General features: G+C 42.5%; 1 protein-coding gene across 4 annotated transcripts in view; it reads left to right on the top strand.

The window, feature by feature from the left end:
* Window positions 1–11,840, top strand: part of LOC8024699 (zinc finger protein 84) — a 55,776-nt gene extending 43,936 nt beyond the window's left edge. For 2 of the 4 annotated variants that reach the window (XM_042293327.1, XM_042293328.1), the window contains one exon: window positions 9,600–11,834. In XM_042293327.1, coding sequence (XP_042149261.1) covers window positions 9,600–10,987 — 1,388 coding nt within the window. In that variant the 3' untranslated portion in view covers window positions 10,988–11,834. Of the gene's footprint in view, window positions 1–246; window positions 1,522–9,599 lie in introns of those variants that run through there. The other 2 variants (XM_042293326.1, XM_029974138.4) reach the window with 2 other exon arrangements.
* The last annotated feature ends 10,245 nt before the right edge of the window (window positions 11,841–22,085 follow it).

The raw sequence follows: 22,085 nt of genomic DNA, 5'->3' as shown, positions 1-22,085 counted from the left end.
AAGAAAGAGAAGCGGAAAAGCCCTCGCCTAAGCAAAGTGCATAATGAAGGCACCCTGCCCTTGCCTCCTCCTCCCACCTTGGAGGGCTGTGTTGCAGACAAAGGGAAGAGAAGAGTAGAACGAAACCAATCGCAGAGCGCGTGACGGCTGCGGGAAAAAGCGAAAGAAAGTTTTGCGGGAGTTTTTCTTTTCCACCATTTTGCGACTGCACTGGCGACATCATCTTCGTGTTGATTGACGACGCAGGGATGGCCCGTTACGCCAGCTACACAAGTGGATTCAAGCTGCAAGTTGTTGAGCACGCCATTGAACATGGCAACCGTGCGGCCGCAAGACATTTTGGCGTCGACGAAGTGCGCGTCCGGTATTGGAAACAGCAGCGTGAAAAGTTGCAAGCCGCAGAAAAGACACGTCGGGCTTTCCGAGGACCCAAGCAGGGAAAGTTTCCTCGTGTTGAGGAGGAAGTGCTCGAATACGTGACGAACCTTCGGAACAAGGGTCGTGCTGTGTCACATGAACTGATTCAGAACTGCGCACGAACAATTGCAAAAGGACATGGCATCTCAGTGCGGGATTTTAGGGCCAGTAATGGCTGGATAACACGCTTTATGCGACGGAATGGACTGTGTCTCAGAAGACGTACGTAATTGTGCCAAGGGCTCCCTTCAAGCTACGAGGACAAGATTGTTGATTTTCACCATTACCTTATAAGGATGTGCCAAGAAAAGAAACAACTTCATCCCGTCCCATACTGGAAATGCCGATCAGACCCCCTGAACTTCGACATGCCAGGAACTATGACAGCGGAGCAGACGGGTGCTTGGAGCGTCCGCATCAGGACAACAGGAACTGAAAAGCAAAGGTGCACCGTGATGCTGGCAGTGATCGCAGGTGGCCGTAAGCTGCCACCATACGTGATCTTCAAAAAAACGACACTTCCCAAGGGCAAGTTTCCACATGCCATTCACATTCGTGTGCAAGAGATGGGGTGGATGTCGGCAGACCTGATGGTAAACTGGATTACGACAGTGTGGCGTTTGCGGCCGAGTGTCCTTCTTCTTCCATCGCTTCTCGTGCTAGACAGTTTTCGTGGGCATCTCGTGGACAGTGTTCGCCGCAAGTTGAAGGAGCTACGCACCGACATCGCCGTCATTCCGGGTGGCCTGCCTTTGGTGCTGCAGTCTCTCTATGTTTTGCTCAACAAGCCATTTAAGGACAATGTGAGGAAGCTTTACACTGAGTGGATGACATCCGGCAACTATGCACTGACACCTGGGGGCAAAATCAAAAGGCCATCAATCGAAATGCTTTGCTAGTGGGTCTTGGAGGCATGGAACAAGATTCCCGGGGACATCATTGTCGAGAGTTCTAAGAAAACCAGGATTTTTAACAGACTTGACGGCATGAAGACCACCTGCTTTGGGACCTCGACGACGAAGACGCAGCTGGTGACATCAATGAGGTTTCCGAGTCGGAGTAAAGTGAAAGTAAATAAACAATAAATTGAAAGCGTCAATTGTGGCCGAGAGCGTACCTGTCTTTTTATCATAAAGGTGAGTCTTAAGATGCAGCGTTTCAGTTGCTAACATATTTTCCATTTCAGCGTTTCAAAATTATTGTTTGAGAATTTAACCCGCATAATGAACGCACCCCCCAAATTTGCATTGATTTTTCGGGAAAAAACGTCCGTTCATTATGCGAGTAAATACGGTAAGCTACACTGGGACCAGACTTACACCACTGCATAATCGAATCCAAATCATGTTGCAGTTTTTGTGAGTCGGAGTCGCTGCTTATAACCTTTGTAAATAACACAGTCATCATCAAAGATTTTGATTGAAGAAGAAACACAACTCTGCAAGTTATTAATATAAAACAAAAAAAAGTAACAAACCTAAACCCAACCCTTCAGGTTCTACACCAGAAGAAATGGATGCGAGAGAGGAGTTAGTGCCATTAAATGTTACAAACTGAGAGTAGGCAATGACGAATCATAAAATTCGAAGGCAAACATAGCAATAATTGTGTTGTGTGTATGTTTAGACGCGGAGAGTTTAGTCGGCCCTAGTGGGCGTCGAGGTGTCTCCGCTGCACATGTGACATTTGGCCAGTGCGGTACCCCTGACTGGAATTTTTGTTGTGGACCACACAGTAGCAATGCACGACTGCACGCTTGTATGATGCTCATCCAGATCGAAGCGGGCAGGAGTGGAGATTAAACCCAGGGCCCCTAGTTCTGCAGTGCTGTAGGTTTTGTTCCATGTGCTCCGAGGTGGAGTGCGCACACCCGGGCACCGTTCCCCTCACCCCTGAAAGGGATTCAAATTGCTTTGTCAGCCAATCATTTCCACTCGTGTTTTGACAAACAAATCTTTCCTATTTTTTCTATACCAAATTCTGAAAATGAATTCAATATAAACCGAAAGCACGAAACATTAATTATAACTGTGCCGTAGACTTTCTGGTTTTAACCAAGAAACATAAATGAACTTCCGTCAGTGTCAAAAATAAGAACTCGGTTGAAACCGTGAAACATTGATAAATATCCTTGGGTATTATAACTACTACAATATCATATAAAAACAAACAGTTCTGAAAAGTTTTGCTCTAATCGTGGACTATTTTTGTCAAAACCCTCTCTAGTAGAGGCTTGTCAGGCTCATACTCTTACCTAGAATCAAGCGCCATGCCCATCCCAAATCTGCAACCACCGACCTTAAAGGGGCACTAAAGTGCTTTTTAAGATCTTGAAGGTGAAGATTTCGGCAGACGTCTGCCTGGTTGGGTTAAACGTTATAAGTAAAAGGCAAACGCCAACCAATCTCTAAATTATCGTAGGGTCCCAATGTTTCGGTGCCGGCTCGGCACCTTCTTCAGGGGGGCTATAAGATCTTTGTTTTATGGTCATACCTCAACCTACGAGGTCTAAGCATCTTAAAAGTCCCGAAATCACATTCATGCACGGCCGATTTGCATATTACAAGGGGGATCACAGATCTCAACACTTGCCGTTGGCGCAGGACGACAGATGGCGCTGCCGAACCTTACTGAATGTGGTTGAACGACAGACGGCACTTGTCAGCAACTTGCAAACGACGGGTTCCCGCGTGATCAAGTGGTCTACCAGGTCTTTCCTCGTCCGCGCGGGAACCCACTGCTCACGAGTCGCTGACGAATGCCGTCTGTCATTAGACCATATTCAGCAAGGTTCGGTGCACCAACGGCAAGTGTCGAGATCTGTGATCACTTTTAATATGTAAGTCAGCCCCACATGAATGTAATTTTTGCTCTTTTAGCATGCTTAGGGCTCATAGATTTAGTTATGACAATAAAACGAGGAGGAAGGTGGCATGAAAGTTAGGTCAGTTAGTCAGTGATTACGGACTTTCACAACGTCTTTGCTCTGGTCAGGTCAGAAATGGACAATGGTTTTGGAGAATACACTAGTGCAGTGGTGTAACCAAGAATTTTTTTCGGGGGCGGGGGCTGAGGTGGCTAGGATGTTCATGACTTGGGGTGCGGAGAGGGGGAGGGGGGGGGGGAGGAGCTGAAGCCCCCCCCCCCCTCCCCCCCCTTCCTTTCTTTTGGCTACACCCCTTCCCTGGTGCTTGTTTTCAGCTGAATTTTTCAGAATAAGCATTGGCGACTATAGTCTTCTCAAAACACCTCGTCACGATTACAAGCTGGTGCGGTTGCCACGAGGGCGAGAATATGTAAACAAAGTAGTTTGAATCGCAAACCCTAAACAGTGTTGGAAGGCACCTTGCATCGTTCTCGAAGTGGGATCTCGCCAAGAGCCTGAATGTGCAGATGAGACAGTTTTAGGACTAGCGTTGCTGTTGCTCTGGCATTCCACTGTATGGAGCACACTTGGCATATCTGCAACAATAAAAACAAAAAAATATTTTAACTTTACAGATGAATACTAACAAACAAAAAGGTGTGGGGAGAGTTTTTTTCATTCAGAGTGTGCTTAATTGAAAGCATTTTATGGTGCCCTTGAATTTTGATTTGTTGAGAGTTCACTGTCGAAAAATTTTCCACCTGTGAACTGTTCCTCTCGTCAAGTGTATTGATGTTTTTTTCCATGTGTAGATCCATCCGTCACTTGAGGATTTGTCATAGGGGAACTTGTGGTTCATTCGGTACAAAGACGCGCTGACTGACAGCACTCGCATGCACTTGACACTACATGGGCACGCATGATTGCTCTCATATTAAAATTCACATTAACCTTGGATTTATGAGGTCGCAGTGAAAGTCACTGCTTTATAAATATCAATCTGTCACATTGCCGTCATTGCGATAGCAGCTGACAATGACCTGAAGGCGCCGAGTGCAGTCGGCGACAATGCTTCGCAGCAAGAACCTGCAAAGCATTGTCATCGCTGATAGAGGCAGCAGCATCTAAAAGTATGGGGTGTGGAGCTAGGCGGCCCTCCACTTTAAGAAGCACATTAAAATGTGGTTGTCAATAAAAACATTCAGGAATATAAAAACGAAATAGCAATACATACCTGCTTTTTCCTCCATCTCGTGATGAACCCAAAGAGCATTTAACTCGGTTGGCCTTCTGGCATGCGTGTGCTTGCTCGTATAAGATATTATGCGCGTTTTTGCAAGATCGGTTGTAATTTTAGTGTTACAAGTTTTCTTTTGCCGGCGTACCCATACAACATCATTTCATTGAGTTTAAGAGTCCTCATCAAGCAACAGAGCACCTCCTCTCTCAGTAATCATTACTTCCACTTCAAGATCGAAAATAAGGTAGGAAGTTGAAATTATCTCGTATTTTATAATTAGGGGACCTCCGTAATTCCGACCCACTTAATCAGCCACGAAACATCGTAGACTGGGCAAATCGGCTAATAAGGCAACCTCGGTAATGCAGTGGAGCTATAGACAGCCGTTCCTTTTGGAAGCGTACACACGCTTCGAGAAGGATGTTGAGAAGTGACTTTAGGAACAAGGAATGGACCTTTCCTGTTTGAGGCAAACTTTCTCAGTATCGCATGGATCTTTTCTGAAGTTTCTTTATTTCCCTCTTCTTTGGGTAAGCTGTCACAATAGACCATTTGCTATATTCCAAGCGCCCCGGCCCGCACTCGAGGAATCATGGGAACAATGTTCCTTCAGCTCCCTAGTGACCACTAATTTTCGACCAACTCCATGGTTACACAGTTTTTGAGCGTAATTCGGAGTCACCCTGAACAAGCGCCTGATATACCCCAAGGACCTGGCATATCACTTTTAAAATTGCTCGTCAATGTCAGCATTTTTTATACTTCACATGCGATCCACCTTTCAACCTGGCTGAGCTGCAGAAATCTCTTACAATATGATCATTCTCATGATTGTTGTTTGAGCAGGAATTGCTTAAAAAGTCGATAATTCACAACAACAAAAAACAGGATTTAGCTCGGAGTCTGCAGGACTGTTTATAGCATTTTTAGCGTTTCTAACTTAATATCAGCATGATAATAATATAAGAGATTTCTGCAGCCTATCCAGGTTGAAGGGTGGACAGCATGCATAGTATCAAAAACGCTGAAATTGAGGAAAAATTTTAAAGGTGATATGACAGGTCATTGGGGTATATCAGGTGTTTGTTCAGAGTGACTCCGAATTACGCTCCAAAGCTGTGTAGCCAAGGATAGGGTCGGAATTACCGATCACTAAGGAACACCGTTCCCATGATCCTTTTAGCACGGGCCGGTGCACTTGGGGAAAATAGCAAATTGTCTATAGGTTCATTCCATGCCAAAGGAGATGCGGCAATTTTTTCATGTCTGGGATATGAACGAAAAAATTAATTTGGATAAATAAGCCTCTCAACACCAATAAAATTATTATGTGAAAAAATAAAAAAATTTGCATAAAACCTATGTAGCTAAGTTAAACATTGTAAGAAACAATTGCCTATCACACAAATATAGGTAGGCACCTAATTACTTAATAATATGCCCTACCTTACATTAAGGTATGCCATTTTAAGTCCAAATAAAAACTATAAAAAAAATAGATTTTTTTTTTGTCATTTTGGTTTTGGGTGTTAGCTACAATACTTTTTTCCTTTGTTCTTTTAAAACAAATAATTAAATTGCTTGCATTAAATTTCCGAAATCTGTTTTAGTGCATTTCAATTAAATGCCAAAGTGTTCATCTTATGCAGAAACGGCCATGTTGAGAGCTAGAAAAAAATTTTGACAGCCGTGCCCTGAATTTTCAAAATAGCCAAAAGTTCAATTCAACTCATCTGTAACTTATACAAAATTGGAAAAGTATGTTTTGTTTTTGCTGAGAAATTATTTTTTAAAGGTCAGCCTCTCTCAACATGTCTCCAGGCGCCCCCTTCGTAGGCGACGCACGCCGGCATTCGCTGGCGAGGCGTCAACGGTGTGAGACACCACCGCTAGGTCTCCAACGCTCTCTTGAAAACATGTTTTATTCAGTTGAAGTGAATGTTATCCTGACTTCCATCCATCTGTATCCTCTACGTTACCTAATGACACCGGCGTCTTAATTTTGCTCTACTTTTGCCCAGGCAACTGCCCACAAACGCAGGCCTGCATCGTCTGCTTCCTTAGTTTGGGGATGCATACTGCACGTCGGCCTCGTCTGTCGAATGTCCAGATATAAAAACAATTCAGACCGGATAGCTCTTCACCAATGCAAAATGATAACAGTAATTTCACTTCTCTAGTGAACTTGAATGTATTTTGATAGAATATGTAGTGCTACTGTAGTAAAGTTGACTTTTGGGAAAGTTGGTAGTCTAACATGTTGAGGTATTTAGCACACAAAGTAGAGAGAAGAAGAAGAGGACAGAAAAGAGCACTCTTTTCTGTCCTGTTCTTCTCCCTACTTTGTGTGCTAAATACCTCAATATGTATTGCTACCAAAAGCCGTTTAATGATGGATAAAGGATTTCACTCTTTGCGGCGGACGCCTCACACCCCTGAGGTTCCATTCATGTGCTGTATTTTAGGCTCCGGAATACACTGGAGGCCAACGGAACATGTCTCGAATTCTGAACTCACTAGTATTTTTAGAAGAAGTGTGTTTGGTAAGAGGTGGGAGTTATATGGGTGCCGTCTTTGCCATCGGAGCGTCAAGCTTGGCGGACATTAGATGAGGTAATAACCATTGCGGTAAGCTGGTTCTTTAACCAATTGTTCAATAAATTTCTAATAAATGGTTTAATGACCTATGTAGCGATTGCACTATTGATGCCAACTACGATCAGAGGCTTGACCAATTAACAGAATTTGTGAAAAGTTAATAGTGTCTTTGATACTATTACCCTTTCACACTATTTATCGACCAGTTTTTGCGTTCTTGCTGTTAGATTTTATTGCGTGCAAAGATTGCCACAAGTCCTACCCCCAATGGCGCTTAGAAGAGTGACATAGTTGCTTCCATGAGGCCGTCACTATCTTGGCAACGCATCCTTGGTGGGTGCTACATCAAACTTCAGTACATGTTATTCCTATCAAAAAACACTTAAGTTCAATTGGGAAGCGATGTCATTGTTATCATTTTTTATCGGTGAAGAGCTATCTGGTCTGAATTGTGTTTATATCTGAAGATATGACAAACAATGCCGACGTGCAGTCTGCATCCCCAAACTCGGAAAGCAGACGATGCAGGCCTGCATTCGTCGACAGTTACCTGGGCAGAAGTAGAGTAAAATTAAGACACCAGTATTATTATGTAACGTGAAGAGGAGGCGGATGAATGGAAAACAGGATGACATCCACTTCAACTGAATAAGCAGTGTTTTCAGGAGAGCGTTAGAGACATTGCGGCGCCATCTCACGCCGTTGACGCCTCGCTGGCGAACGCCAGCGTGCGTCGCCTACGAGGTGGGCACCTGGTGGCATGGTTGGAGAGGATCATCTTTAAAAAATAATTTCTCAGCAACAACCAGAAGTACTTTTTCAATTTTTTGGTTTGTTGAACAGATGAGGTGGATTAAACTTTTGGCTATTTCGAAAGTTCCGGGCACCGCTGTCCACATTGCTTTTTCTGGCTGTCAATATCTCCATTTCTGCGTAAAGTAGAGATTTTATCATTTAATTAAACTGTAACAAAACGAGGCTTTGAAGAGTTAATGGAAGCAATTCAATTATTAGTCTTAGGAGAACAAAGGAAAAAGTAAAGAAATCTCACAAATATTTTCTTTTTGGAGCTTTTATTTGGACAAAAAAAGTGTCTTTTAGTATTTGTATCTTAATCTAACATAGGGCATATTACTAAGTAATTAGGCACCCACCTAAATTTGTGGGACAAGCAACCATTATTTTTACAATGTTTTTTGTTGTTTTTTAAACTACAAAGGTTTTATGCAAATTCCTGAAATTTAAAACATGAAATCAGCAAAAATAAATATTATTTTTTCTCAAAAGCATATTTCTTTTTTTAGTTCACGGGTTTCTTTATCCAAATAAATTTTTTCGTACATATCCCAGACATGAAAACATTGCCGCGTAATCTTTGGCATGGAATGACCCAATAGTGATGACGCTAAACTTTTGGCCGACGTGCTTGCAGTGTTTGTTAGACAATCCTCGCCCGTGATCAACCTCGCTGACCTTGTTTGGGTTTATCCAGGTTAATCCCCTTACGAAGCCTCTTCGGAGACCCAAATATATCGAAACGCACAATGATTAGTGTTGTGCAAATATTTGAATAATAGTTTCGAATATTACTCTTTTCGATATTCGCTTCGAGAGCATTTGTAATCGTGCTTTTCAAATCTGTTGGCAAACTCACTGTCGCAAGTTTGTTTACTGTCTAAAAATCAGTAAGGAGCAATTTTTAAAATCAGGAATATATTAACACGTTTGGCAAGACGGTATAAATATTATGGTGGGATCTGTCAAATATATTCATCGTAGTTATTTCATAAACTTTTTTTATTAACGGGCAAAAAATACAATAAACGAATTCCAGAGACGTTGGCACCATCTTTGCCAATCTTGGCACCCTGGTTGCTAGCATTCTTTTCTCATCACCGTCGCGTTCAGGCTTAAAGTTTGAAAAACAGGTTTAGGATAAAAATAAGTACCTTTAGAAATTTCTCACAACCTGCACAATTGCTCAGAAAATTTTATTTGCAAGAAAAATTTAAACACCATTTCAAAACATTTAAATATAATATTTCAAAATGATATTATATTATTACAGCGACAAGGTGTGTGAATGGCATCGATATTGTCAAAATAGCAGAAACTAGGTGGGTTGGCAAGATGAACTCTAACGACAGCATGAAAAATCCAGCTTTGAACTTCCCTCTAAAAACGGCCAAGATTTTTAAACGGCAAATATTCGATATTCGATTAGAAAATATTCGGCCAAAATCACTATTCGCTTCGAATTTGATACAAACTCAAAATCCACTATTTGCACAACCCTAATGATGACCTATGGGTTTGTGATGCGACGAATTCTTACAGCAACAAGTCTTCCATGACGAATGTTCTGCTGCAACAAACGGGCCTCTTACCGATTGCTCAATGGCGAAATGGCCGTATTCCGTTTCCCCTCATACTGCTAGGTTGAGGAAACTCTGTTATCTTCTGTGTTTTCCCCAACAGATCCGGTCCAATCGGAATGGGAGGGCTCCGGCTGCTGGAAAAGCGATAACTCTACCCAACAACAGCTGGACCACGGACGGCACGACAAGGGGGAGAGGCACATCTACCACTTTGGTTCTGTCTCCGGTGTCTCCAAAAACGATGTCTCATTGCACGAAAGGACACAGGTAGAACAGCGAGCCTTTCGGTTCTCTGTCTCTCGTAAGGCACACACTGACAGGCATAGTTTGGATGCTACTGCAAACACTCAAACGGACGAAGCGCCATTGCAGTGTGCCACTTGCTCAAAGGTATTTTCCCCAAAGGAGTCCTTGGTTGCCCCTGAAAATATTCATATTGGTGGAAAGCCCTATGAATGCGACACTTGTGCCAACAGAACCGTGTGGAGATTCAGCTTTCGAAATCAGCAAGTGGCATACACGGACAGAAATCACTTCAGGTGTCCAATGTGCCCAAAAACATTTCAGTGGAAACATTCCTTGGATATTCACCAAAGCGAGCACTGTTTGAGCAATACTCTCAGAAAAGTGCTGCCCTTTAGTTGCTTCGTGTGCAAGAAGAAGTTTGCTTGCTGGTCTGACTTGCAGTTTCATGTATCGACTCACAGGGTTAAAGAGGTTTTTAAACACACCACCTCTCTTAAAGCATTTCAAATGAAATATCACTCGACTGCCCATAAAAAGGTTCGCACGGGTGAAAGGCCTTTCAAATGCCCTTCCTGTCCTGAAGTATTTCAAAAACAAAATTTTTTGGTTGTTCATATTTTAAAGATGCACTCGAATGGAAGACTTTTTACATGCTCTACCTGCCCCAGAGCATTTTTGTGGAAGCATGAACTGGTTAATCATGAGAGGATTCACACAAATGAAAGCCTCTTCAAGTGTCCTGCCTGTTCTAAGGCATTTTTAACACAGGGTGACCTGCTTGATCATGAAAAGATTCACACTGTTAGAAGGCCCTTCAAATGCTCTGCCTGCCCTAAGGAATTTCATTATAAGCAGTCATTGACGAGGCATAAAATCACTCACCAACCAGGTTGCCCAATCGCCCATCGATCCAAAGACCACATTTCATCAGACCCATTTAGTAGAGGGTCTTGCATGAGTTCTCATGAAAGGATTCAGCAAGATGGCATAGGCTGCAAACCAAGCACCACTGGCATAGTGTTTGTTGAGGAGCCACACCTAAATGCTCACAAGGCTGTCCCCATCCCACCGAAAGCATTCACATTCGGTCTTCCCCTTCCTTTGAAGCTCCCCTTCCGGGTGAAGCTTCCTTTGAATGTTCTCTCAAATTACAAGGGTAAGATCCACAAATGCACCTCTTGTACTCTGGCCTTCACTAATGAACGGCACCTGAGAGCCCACCAGGTAGCTCACACAAGATGAGGGTACTTCCAATGCCTCATCCACTTTGAATTTTTTGGGGAGTTGACCTTGAATAAGTTAAAAATGACGACATTCCTTTGACCTTTCTTTTTCTAAAAGTTGGATATCCTTGGGTATCTGCAGTAAAGACGAGGCTTTCTATGACTGTGTTTCTTCTTGAAACAGCCGGTGTATTGGCTGTTATGATTTGTACAGTACTTGGATGTGTGTCAGAGTTACTTTGTTTTTGTTGTAACCTTTCCATTAATTCAAGACCAGCTTGAGAGCCTATGAACATAGTCTTTACTTTGGTATGTTGTATGTTTTTGCAACAAAGACGATTGAATAAATGAGGTGCTCTTTATCTCAGTTCTGCCCAGTCCATGACGGTGGTGGTGTCCACAAGGGGTTGGTGAAAGAATCCACCAGCATTAATCAGCACGGAAATGCAGTCAATAAACTCTCCATATCAGTGTGGACATAGAATAAAAAGGGTTTCCGGAAATTCTACCGCAAATTCCATGCAAACATTCCCCCCCCCCCTTTGACCAAAAGTTGCATTTTAGGATGTTCATGTTTTGTTGTGTGAGCCCCTTTTTCTCTTTTTTTTTTCTCCTCTCCAATTTTGACTTTCCGCTCTGTCTGTTGGTCTAAGTTACTGATAACTAAGGTTTGACCCTTCTCTCACATAGCTTCTTAGCTCCTTTATTGTCCTTTTGTCGTTTGAGTTGAGGTTACTCTGTTTGGCACACGTGCACTGTTGGAAATGTTCTTTCTTTTGGAAAGTTGTGCGCTGCCTTTCTTTTTTTTTTTGTGAAGGTGCTTGAAGTCTATAGACAGGATTTTCGTCAATAAATATCAGCTGTGTGTGAGACTGTTGTGTCGTGTTGTCCCTCATACTCTCCAGTCTCTACATTTTAGTCTATCATGTTACTCGTCATGAGTTGTCGTTTCCTCTTCTCCACTTGCCTTCTCTTCAGTATTCACTCTGCTAAGGTTAGAAAAAGTGTGGAGGGCTTTGTGGGAAAAACTTGTCCGGCTTTTCTTAGCCCGTAACAGTCTGTAGCTGTAGAGTCAAGAATAAACAGTATGTAAGCGATTTGGCAAGCAACGAGAAAAGCGACGGCGATCCGCTTCGTTGTCACTCGGTCAGTCGTGCGACGAGGCAAACCGCCTAAAAGTAATGGGAACAAGCGACCAAGGTGATGAGCAACGTTTTCTGTAAATCCGAAAACCGAGCGACGCGCTCGTCACTGACTTTTGTTGCTGTCACCGTCGCTCGTCTCGTCACTCGCTAAATCGCTTACATGTGGCTCGGTCTTCAAAGTAGTGTTTGTGTCCCATGTTATAGACCCATATCAACTAGTGTGCCTTGCATAATTGTGGAGCATGTCGTTTCCTTTCACGTTGGGAAATACCTGTCAAAAAATCAAATATATAGCAATAATATCTATACCCTTTTCTACCTCAAGAACCATAGTAAAAAAGTGGAAGCCGTTTACAACTCCCAGTAACGCCGAATTAGAGCGCAGCTCTTGAGGAGGAGTAGGGAAGGGTACTGAGGGGGGGAGGGGGGGTCACGTGACTCCCATGAGGTCACGCGACCCCCCTCCCCAAGGTCACTTGGAAGGTCACGTGACCTGGGGGTGTCGCGTGACCTCGGGGAGGGGGGGTCACGTGACCCCCCAGTGAAAATTTTTCCGCTAGATTTAGCGGGGAAATTTTTCCGCTAAATCTAGCAGGGAAATTTTTCTGCTAGATTTATTGGGGAAACTTTTCCGCTAGGTTTAGCTGGGAAATTTTTCTGCTATAGGAAATTTTTCTGCTAGATGTGGCGGGGAAATTTTTCCGCTAGATCCAGCTGGGAAATTTTTCTGATGGATTTAGCTGGGAAATTTTTCCGCTAGATTTAGCGGGGAAATTTTTTTGCTGTGTCATTTATGATTGTATTACTAAAGTGGAAAATCATTTATAGTTACAGCAGGATTTAAGTATGTTTTCGCTGGTGTAACACCTACCACCTGGCAGATGAAGGTAAATGTAAGCAAGAGCAAAATACTAACATTTACTGGTCAGAAAAATCCTGTAATATGAACTATGCCTTACTAACAAGGCACCTCGAAAAAGTTTCAAGCTATAAATACCTACCTAGACGTAACATTTCCCAATGACCTAGCTTGAAATACTCGCATTAACACTATAAGTGGCTTGCGCTTGTAAGTATTTAGAATATTTTAAATGTAACCTACACCTTGCTCCTCGTTTAAAACTAACTGCATATAAAACTAGTTGGATCCAATTTTGACTAAGACATTAACTTTCTTGGGTGGCCTTATCGAGCGTACCTCATTAACAAACTCAGATCGGTCCCAAATAAAGCATTGTTTCATATCGCATGACTAATTGCAGACATCAAGCGTAACTTTACCAAAATAAAAGCTAGAGCTTCGTTCATTAACTAAAAAGTAAACTTGCCTGTCTTGTCATGTTTCACAAAATATACCATTCCTCTTCTTCCCATGGCACATCAGTTTGTACCGTGACCATAACTTAAAAGGAAATCCTTTATTCGAGAAAACTGATTAATTTCAAAATTCTCCGCTTTCAGTAGCCATCACTGACTGGAATTCTTTCTTAAGCAATTGTACTCAAACCCAATCAGGCTAAATTTGGTGACCTTTGCAAGGTACATCTCACAAGTGGTTTTCATTAGTCAAAATGTTTATTATATCACTGACTTCTTTTTTTACTTTTTTTTTACGTCCTGTATAATATGTATGTTGGTTATCGTTAATAGAACTTTTTGGCAACCTTCACTGTAAATATTTTGTGCTAGATCCCCCCTTCATGTCATGCACTTCGTTGAAGTGCCTTTGAGGATTATTAAAGTGAACTGAAAAGGCCCTCTTGTTAAGGTTGCATAGTCGCCAAGTGGGATTTTCTTAAGTTTCAGTGTGAGATTCTCGGTAAAGAAAGCACAGCTTGCAGTGCTGCACCATTGTGATGATGGACCAAGACAAAAAGTCTCCCGTAACATGAGGGGGGTCCCTACAAGAAGGTGGGAAAGGGGGGGGGAGGGGGGCAGGGGGATTATTACGAGATGTACTGATGCAGATAAAATAAATCCCACTTCTGACTCTGCCCACGCTTACCTGCAACCTTCAAACTGCTAATCCCCAAATGTCACATCCCTGAAAACAAGCTATTTTATTGCAAGATGTGATTTTGATTTCACTAATGCTGGGGCTGTGGAGGAGGGTCTGAGACCATCCGTTAAAATCAGTGGGGGGTCTGAGACCCCCCAGACTTTAAGCCCTGGGTGGAATGCATTATATGCTGTGACGTGCATACAGTCCCCTGCAATAAGAAATACTCATTCGCCTATTCAGTTTGCACGTTGGTGTTAAGCCCACACATGCCAGACACACATAATTTTGAGAGAGGGGAAAAGAACAAAGGTTAATTTATTTTTCCATGCCAACAAATGTCCTTGTCAAAGCGAATTTGGCAGATCCACCTTAAAATGCATTCTCTAATAGGTCTTTCATATTGGAGGGGGGTACATTAATTTCACGCTGGAGGCATGTTTTCGACCCGGATATGTCTGTACTGTTTGTCAACTATTTTCTGCTAAGTTGTGAAGAGTGGCATAGAGTCACTGGATGCTTGGAAAGTATCACCACTGCCTTCCCCGCCTCCTAGCAGGACAAAGACAGATACTAAAAACTATGCCTTATCTCTGGATTCTGCCGAAGGAAGTGCAGCCAGAAAAAAGGCATAGTTTTTCTCTGTTAATTTGTCTCTCCATTCTTGTTTGTCCATCAGCTTAAGGCTGTTGCGTAACTTATTCACCAGCGGAGAAAGGCACAGATGTCTCACTGGACTCGTGAGCAACGTCTTTGCTTTCTCTTTCCCAGCAGTGCCAGGGGAGACACTGCTACCCACTCCTATGACACTGCTACCCACTTTGAAGACTGTAACAGAATGCTGCCTACTTTAAGGACTGTGACAGAATGTGCCACCTGAGCAACACTGCTGCAGTTGAAATAGGTAACATCACCTACAATTTTCTTGTTTTTACAACCACAATAATTTTCTTAGAAGACCTCTCGATTGAAGCAGTATGGCCAAAGAAACGTTCAATGACATTAGCGGTTTGTAAAGTAGGTTAAATATGATGTTACAGTGCTTTTGGAAAGCTCGAAACTAGTCAATGAGACAACAAAGAAAATAAACTTTATGTTTAGGCCAATGTGGATTAAGCGTATGACTCTTTGCCTCTCTATAACGGAGAGTGTTGAGCTGACCCAATTTCCTTCGTGTTCCCTCTGGCAGAGCAAGATGAAGACTGCCTTTTCAGCCTCCGAGGGCAAGCACCGTGCGGACGGTGAGGACCCGTGCTCTTCGCACGAGCACTTGGGTGTAGGCCAGACAACCTCCGTGCTTGTGAAGCAAGGCAAGATCCTCTCAGGACACTACTTTAGCTGCTTTATAAGTCGGGCAAGCAAGGGGGAGTGCGATTTGTAGTATTCACATTCCACATCCCTACAGCTCTGGTTGGCTGGACGTCTAAGTAGGAAGGAGCATGGTGCACTTCGGCACTTCCACCCTTTTTTCCATTCGCGTTCAGATTGCCCTCAGATGCTTGGTTCTACATGTGGCGCCTGTGAGAGCATACTAGCTGTTATCTGTCTCAATATACGGCTGGGGCAGTTTGGCTATTTTGTAGATGCACATTATGCCGAGTTATGGCACAATCCTTTAGCATAGAATGTCTTATATGGCTGTCCTCTAGCAGTCTCTGGCAATGCACTCCTGTAACAGAAGAGCACTGCGCAAGTACTGCATTGGCATTTTGCCAAACCTCGTGTTCAAAGGTGTCTAAAAAATCCAGCACTGTCGATTTTATGTCTGGGAGGTGTTGAGAGTGTGCAGTAATGGGAGAGAGTGCAGGAGGTGAGGGGCAAGAGGACAAGCACTTGCTTCGGAGGAAACGGGGAGATATGTAATAGCCAGGTCCACGCTTGCCCCTGCAACAGCAAAAGATGTGAACTTTGCATTCTACTCCTTCTGGAGCTGAAGCTCAGGCAGGGCTTTCTTTGTGAAATGTTGCGCACGACGATGTTCGTGCTGTCGAGATACAAAATGCGTACCGAACTCATTTGTGCAACATCACTGCAAAGCAACACCGAATACTTTTTGTATTACCGCTACCTTTATCACAATAGTGAAAGGAAGAGGGGAATTTATTTCTTAATGATTATTGGTAAATTTTTTTTCAACCCGACTCAAAGATAGAGCCCGAAGAAATGTTGCCTACTCCGGCGGATGAAAGCATGCAATCGAACGACTGCATTGGAGCATCCAATGCTTCATGACACTGCAAGGCACATGAAGACAACCCTGTTTCGGTCAAAGAAGGTGTTAAGCCTTTGAGGTCACGGCCAGGGGTAGGGATGCCGCGAACTTTTTTCGAATCGAAGTTTCGATGATCGAATCAAGCGGTTCGAAAGGTTCGAAAGATTTCGAATTTTCTAACTTTCCATATCGAGAAATTCGACGGAAGTCGAATTTTCGAACTTATTAAACTAAGAAGTTCGACGCTTTTCGAATTTTCGAACTTATTACGCTACAAAATTCGATGCTTGTCGAACTTTCGACCTTGATAGACTAAAAAATTCGATGATTTTCGAACTTTCGAATTTCTTGCACTAGAAAGTTCGAAGCTTTTCGAACTTTCGAACTTCCTACGCTAAGAAATTCGATAATTTTCGAACTTTCGAACTTATTAATCTAAAGAATTCGAAAATTGTCGAACTCTACGATTGCTGAAAAGTCAAAAGTTCGATGAACTTCGAACTTTTAGGATAAAAGTTCGAAGCTCGTCGAACTTCGAAAGATCGGCGGGTGGTTTCATTTGGATTCAAGCAGTGAGGTACATCCATATTTTTCTTTTTTTTCGCAATTTTACATGGGGTGACGCACTCCTTGCGAAAGACAATGCCGTTCATTTCAATCATCTGGCATGCTTGGTTTTAGAAAAATAGATTCCCGAAGAAGCGAGGAAGGACGACGGGTTTTTGAAAATTGTCATTTGTGCCATATTTGAAGCGCGCTATAGCCGAAGCTATTTATGGTAGAGATGTTAAACTTTTTAAGAATGATCTATGTATAGCCTAGGTGAGTGTCGTCTTAAGATATGATTATTGTTGTTCAAGACGAGTTTCGAATAAATATCCAAACATGTACCTACGGACAATTATGCCCTAAACTTGGTAATTTTTTTCGCCTACATTGTTTGGGTATCGCATTTAAATTAGCACCAGAGACAGCACATATCATTACCATCTGCAGAATACAAAATAATGTATTTATTGTTGTTTTTCACGTTGAGGAATAAATTAACTCACGGGGGAAGATTTCTAAAATTGTTCAAGTTCAGCGCGTAATAAAAAAAAATATTTTATTTCTCATTTTACGCTCTTGGGACGTGTTTCTTTTGGCCTGTACACATTTTGATAGGCGAAACTTGTTTCATAGTTCTGGGCCTCTGAATATGCAAGAATACAACACTTCCGACGGGTTCTTGATAGTTCTTTTTTTCTCTCCAGCTTTTTATTTTTGCATTTATTGTTATGTTTATTTATTAATTATTTTTTACCAATGGCACAGTTATCTAGGTCAAAAAGACATAGCTTTGAGCTTTCAAGCCACCGAGCATGTGACAAGTAGTGCCTCCTGACAACGAGTTTCTAAAGGCCTGTTCACACAAGCAGCGGAGCGCTACAAGCATAGCGCTGACCTCGTGCTAAGCATGTGCCGACGGGAGCGTTCACCAGCTTTGTATCGCACCGTCAAAACTGTTGTTCATGGCATACGATAAGTATTTGACGGCACGTGAGCAGCGTTACATAAGCGCTTCGCTGCATGTGAGAACCGGTCTTAACAATGACCATCTACGCTATCTTTTTTGCAGTGAAGAGCGACAGTAGCTATACATATGCATAAATAATTTCAGATTAAAATAAGCTCAACCATGCCTTCTTTCCCCGTCATGTTTTCTTTGACAGTCCGAAATACCTGGAAAGGGGGGGGGGGGGAAAGAGTGGGCCCCCCCCCCCCCCCGTTTTTCCTTTTCCGTCGCCACTGGTATGGTAGAACGCTCCTCAACCTCAAGTTGCATCAGCTTCTGCGCTTTTTGCTCGGCGCAATTTAACCTTGCTCCTGCTTATCGCTACGAACATGATAACTCCGTTAATCGTAGTCTACTACTTGAGATTGGGTTGCACAAGACGATAAACTCACTTTGCCCTGTTTCTCTGTGCAACTGCACGTCCGTCGCTTAAGCACGCCACATGGTTTGCACCTACAATTCTGTTGAACACGTGCGGGTTGCGCGATAAGCAGTGCTGGTTTGCATTTTGAGCAGCTGAAAGCTACTCGGAAAATATCAAGGACACTATCTTCAGAAACTTGTGGTACTGAGTACTCGTTAATGTACACAAAAGGAGGCAATGCTTCTTGGTTCTCATTAAAGGCTTACAGAGCTTCAAGTTTTCCCATCTGTCACACTGTTATCCCATCTACCTGGGTCCCTACCCACCCATGTTCATCAGTGCTGCCAAGCACAATTGAAATTGTTCCTGTGCTTGTCGAAGACACAAGCTAAAGTGCAATGAAAAGTTATCCAAACCGCTCTAGAACATAGTTTTTACTGCTCTCAATGATCTGTGCAGACCAAGACTCTGCTTGTCCCAACTGCAGACATGGTGCAGAATGCCACCCGCTCATGCAGTCCTGAAACAAAGGTATGTGTAGGTATACTCCGCAACAACTTTTCTTGGCAATGCAGTGGAACGTACGTCCCGCGTCCCCTCTCCCATTTTAAGTGTACGCAGGCTCTCCTCCTCCCCCATTTCCGGGGAGAGGGGGAGAGCCTGCGTACATTTCCGGGGAGAGGGGGAGAGCCTGCGTACACTCAAAATGGGAGAGGGGACGCGGGACGTACCTTCCACTGCATTGCCAAGAAAAGTTGTCGCGGAGTATAGGCCTACTGGCAGTGATGGAGACTGGGATGCTGTTCCCTCCTGGTTCGTGGGCAATTATCGAGACGGCTCACGGTGCCCTCCTTGAGTTCTTCGATGACACCGGGCTCGCCGTGAGGCTTTGAGCGGAGGAAGTGGACCGTCTCTGGCCCTTGCCTGCGGCTTGAAGACAACCACCATTGGAATATTGTGGTAGGCCTCAGGCAGTTGACTCGAGTCTCGTATATGAAAGTTGTAAATAAATGACCAAAAAAATGCATTTTTCTTTTTTTTTTTTTTGCTTGACTTGTGTGTTGTTTGCATTCAAGCGGAATTTAAGCAAAAGAAGCGTGGCTTATACACGATATATCACGGTTTCATTTTTTAATGTGACATTGCACTCCTTTTTAAAAGATAACCCACAAAAGTTTGGGGCATATTTAAGCTAAGAAATGCAAATCGGTGACTGCAATCAAGCTTGACGATTAGATATTAGACAACACCGAGGAAATACCGAACGTGTTTAACAAGTTTTTCTCGTCGGTGTACACGAACAACAACTCTCAGTTGCCATGGCGCAGCGGGAAGCATATAATAACTCCAGACATAGAGTCTAAAGTGGGACGTTTCGTTTACCTGCTTCGGCACAACACCAAGAAGTCCTGCGGGCCAGATGAGATAGCAGACATTTTTTCTCGGCAGATATGTTGAATGGTGCTTCGAATTTTTATGTCATTTACACACGCAGTCTTGATGCTGTAGTGGTACCCATTGAGTGGAAGAATGCCAGGGTTGTTCCAATTCACAAATCTGGCGATGTCTCGGATGTGATAAAATCACAGGCCAATCTCCGTTGCGTTCAAGTCGCAAAGTTATTGAATGTTTCTTATGCATCCACCTAACAGTCTGTTTTTGCAGGGAGCAACACTGCTTTAAACACGGCCCGTTGACAGTTGCACAACTCTTACATACAGTCCATGTCTGGTCAAAAATTTGACAAAAGTGCCATTCAAATTAAGTGGCTTATACTTACACTGAATGAATTGAAAACATAGCAGCACAGGCAAAATTTTTAACTTTGTTTGAATTAAGCAGAACTATGAAATATCTAAGTTCATTTCTTGCTAGCCTACTGTATAAAAGTTGGCTCTTGGTAAAAGCACTGCCATAATGTGGTTGATCCAAAAAATAGGACTAAAGTGTGTCGCTATTGTATTCCTAAACACAAATCTGTTGCAATGGGCCCTTTTGCAAATGCTGACCTCAAGGTTCCACACATTCTTTGTGTACACTGCATGAGGGTTTTTGCGTTACTTTGTAAAAGGGCGTATTACAGCCCCAGATGTAATTGCAGTGTCATGGGTGGTATACACAAAAGAACATTGCTTTGACATTTTTGGAGACTTGCTTGGCTATGTCCAGTAAATTTTTGATTAAATATTTTTTCTGCAACAAATTTGTAGGAGCTTTTTTTTTTATATAGATATTTGTAAGAATATGTTACCAGAAAATGTTACACTGAGTAGAGTCCCTGTTTGTTTAGGGATTTCACTTTCCGTCTGGAAAGTGAAATTTATGTTTTTATTGTTTTGTTTACAGATAAATTGTTTTCATACAGTTGTCAAACTTTAATACATTCTCAACTGTACTTTGCTTTTTGTTAAAGAATGCTGCCAAATGTAAAAGCTGCTATTAAAGTGTGCATGAAAATAGTATGACAAGTAAAAGAGAATTCAGTATTTGTACCGTGAGAGCCGATTAAACTCTAACCCCACCCCAACCCCATTTAAAAATTATGATTTTCTCAAATCAAGAGCACGAAGCAGAAGGCAAACTTGAATGTCCACTACAGAGTCTGGCCATATGAATACTGGTCCTGTTGATTTTACTTGGGACTGTTGTTTTCTGAGCACTCCTGTTACCGATTCTCTTGCTGCAATATGCCTTTGATGTCCATTTCATTCTGCCATGTTTGGTGTGCTAAAAAGCGGTCAAATGCTCGCCTCACATGAGCGACAGTATACATTCGCAATTTATTCTCTTCTCAACTTTGTAGGTCGGCTCTTGGCAACCATTGCAAGATGCGGCATATGGCACATTCTGGGTTTGCAGAGAGGCTTCTTCCCACTGGCCAACCCAAGTTTTTGGAGCATGCATTCTTTGTGCAGTGTTCTTGCTTATACCAGTCCAGTGTCATTGAATCGAAATGAGTGTTTCCTATTCAAATGGATCCCAATTATTTAGATGAGCACAAGCAGTCAACCTATGTGATCGCAGTCACTGCCTCTTCATTTGTCCAAAGGAAACCAATGTGATTTAGTTGTCTTGCACCGCTTGCTCGTGCGTTGTGATTTAGACAAGATGTCTGCAGTTGTGGTTTTTTTTAACCATATTCTTTCACTGGAAGCGGTGCACTCAAGTGCGTGATTTTTCGTTGATTTACAGTGACATTGACTCTACAGTTTAATTTTCTAGAGCATTATTACGACAGACAGACATCACTATATTGTTCCTCCACAATACCATAGCATTCACTGCAGCCTTATATTTGATGGCAGCTCCGAGGCCCAGAAATTTGGCTCGCTTATTGTTGCTTACGGCTATTAAAATGTGAGATGAGCTGATTCAACAAAAGATAAAGTGCACATCAAAATTTTATGCATGAATGGACTATGCTCATCACCTTTTTATTAACTTAAAGTGTGATATCACATAAATGTAGTAAAAACAGTATTTCTTAATACTTTAAGGCAGGGGTTGGATTTTGAGGCTAACTTTTTACGTACCAGAGACTAATGAAATTTGCATCATCTTTCTACTTTGTTAAGAAGGTAAACTTTACATAGTTTGAAGCTTTTTTGATCATTAGTTAGTAAGTTAGAAGATTTTGCATGTTGATGGTTTGTGCAAGACCCTCAGACCTAAGAACACACTGTATTATTATAGAACTTTGCATATAATGCCCCTCATATCTCCAGGGGGTGAAACTACTGGATTATTCTTTTTGTTGCATTAAAAACATTTTTTTAAACGAAATAGTTTTGTGCTATTTGTTGCTTAATGTTCAGAAAAGTTCTATGTCACTGTTGCAAAAG

This window comes from Ixodes scapularis, unplaced genomic scaffold, assembly GCF_016920785.2.
Source record: "Ixodes scapularis isolate PalLabHiFi unplaced genomic scaffold, ASM1692078v2 PGA_scaffold4__175_contigs__length_147842914, whole genome shotgun sequence".
Taxonomy (NCBI): domain Eukaryota; kingdom Metazoa; phylum Arthropoda; class Arachnida; order Ixodida; family Ixodidae; genus Ixodes; species Ixodes scapularis.
The sequence above is the reverse complement of the archived record's forward strand: the minus strand, read 5'-3'. Positions and strand labels throughout refer to the sequence as shown.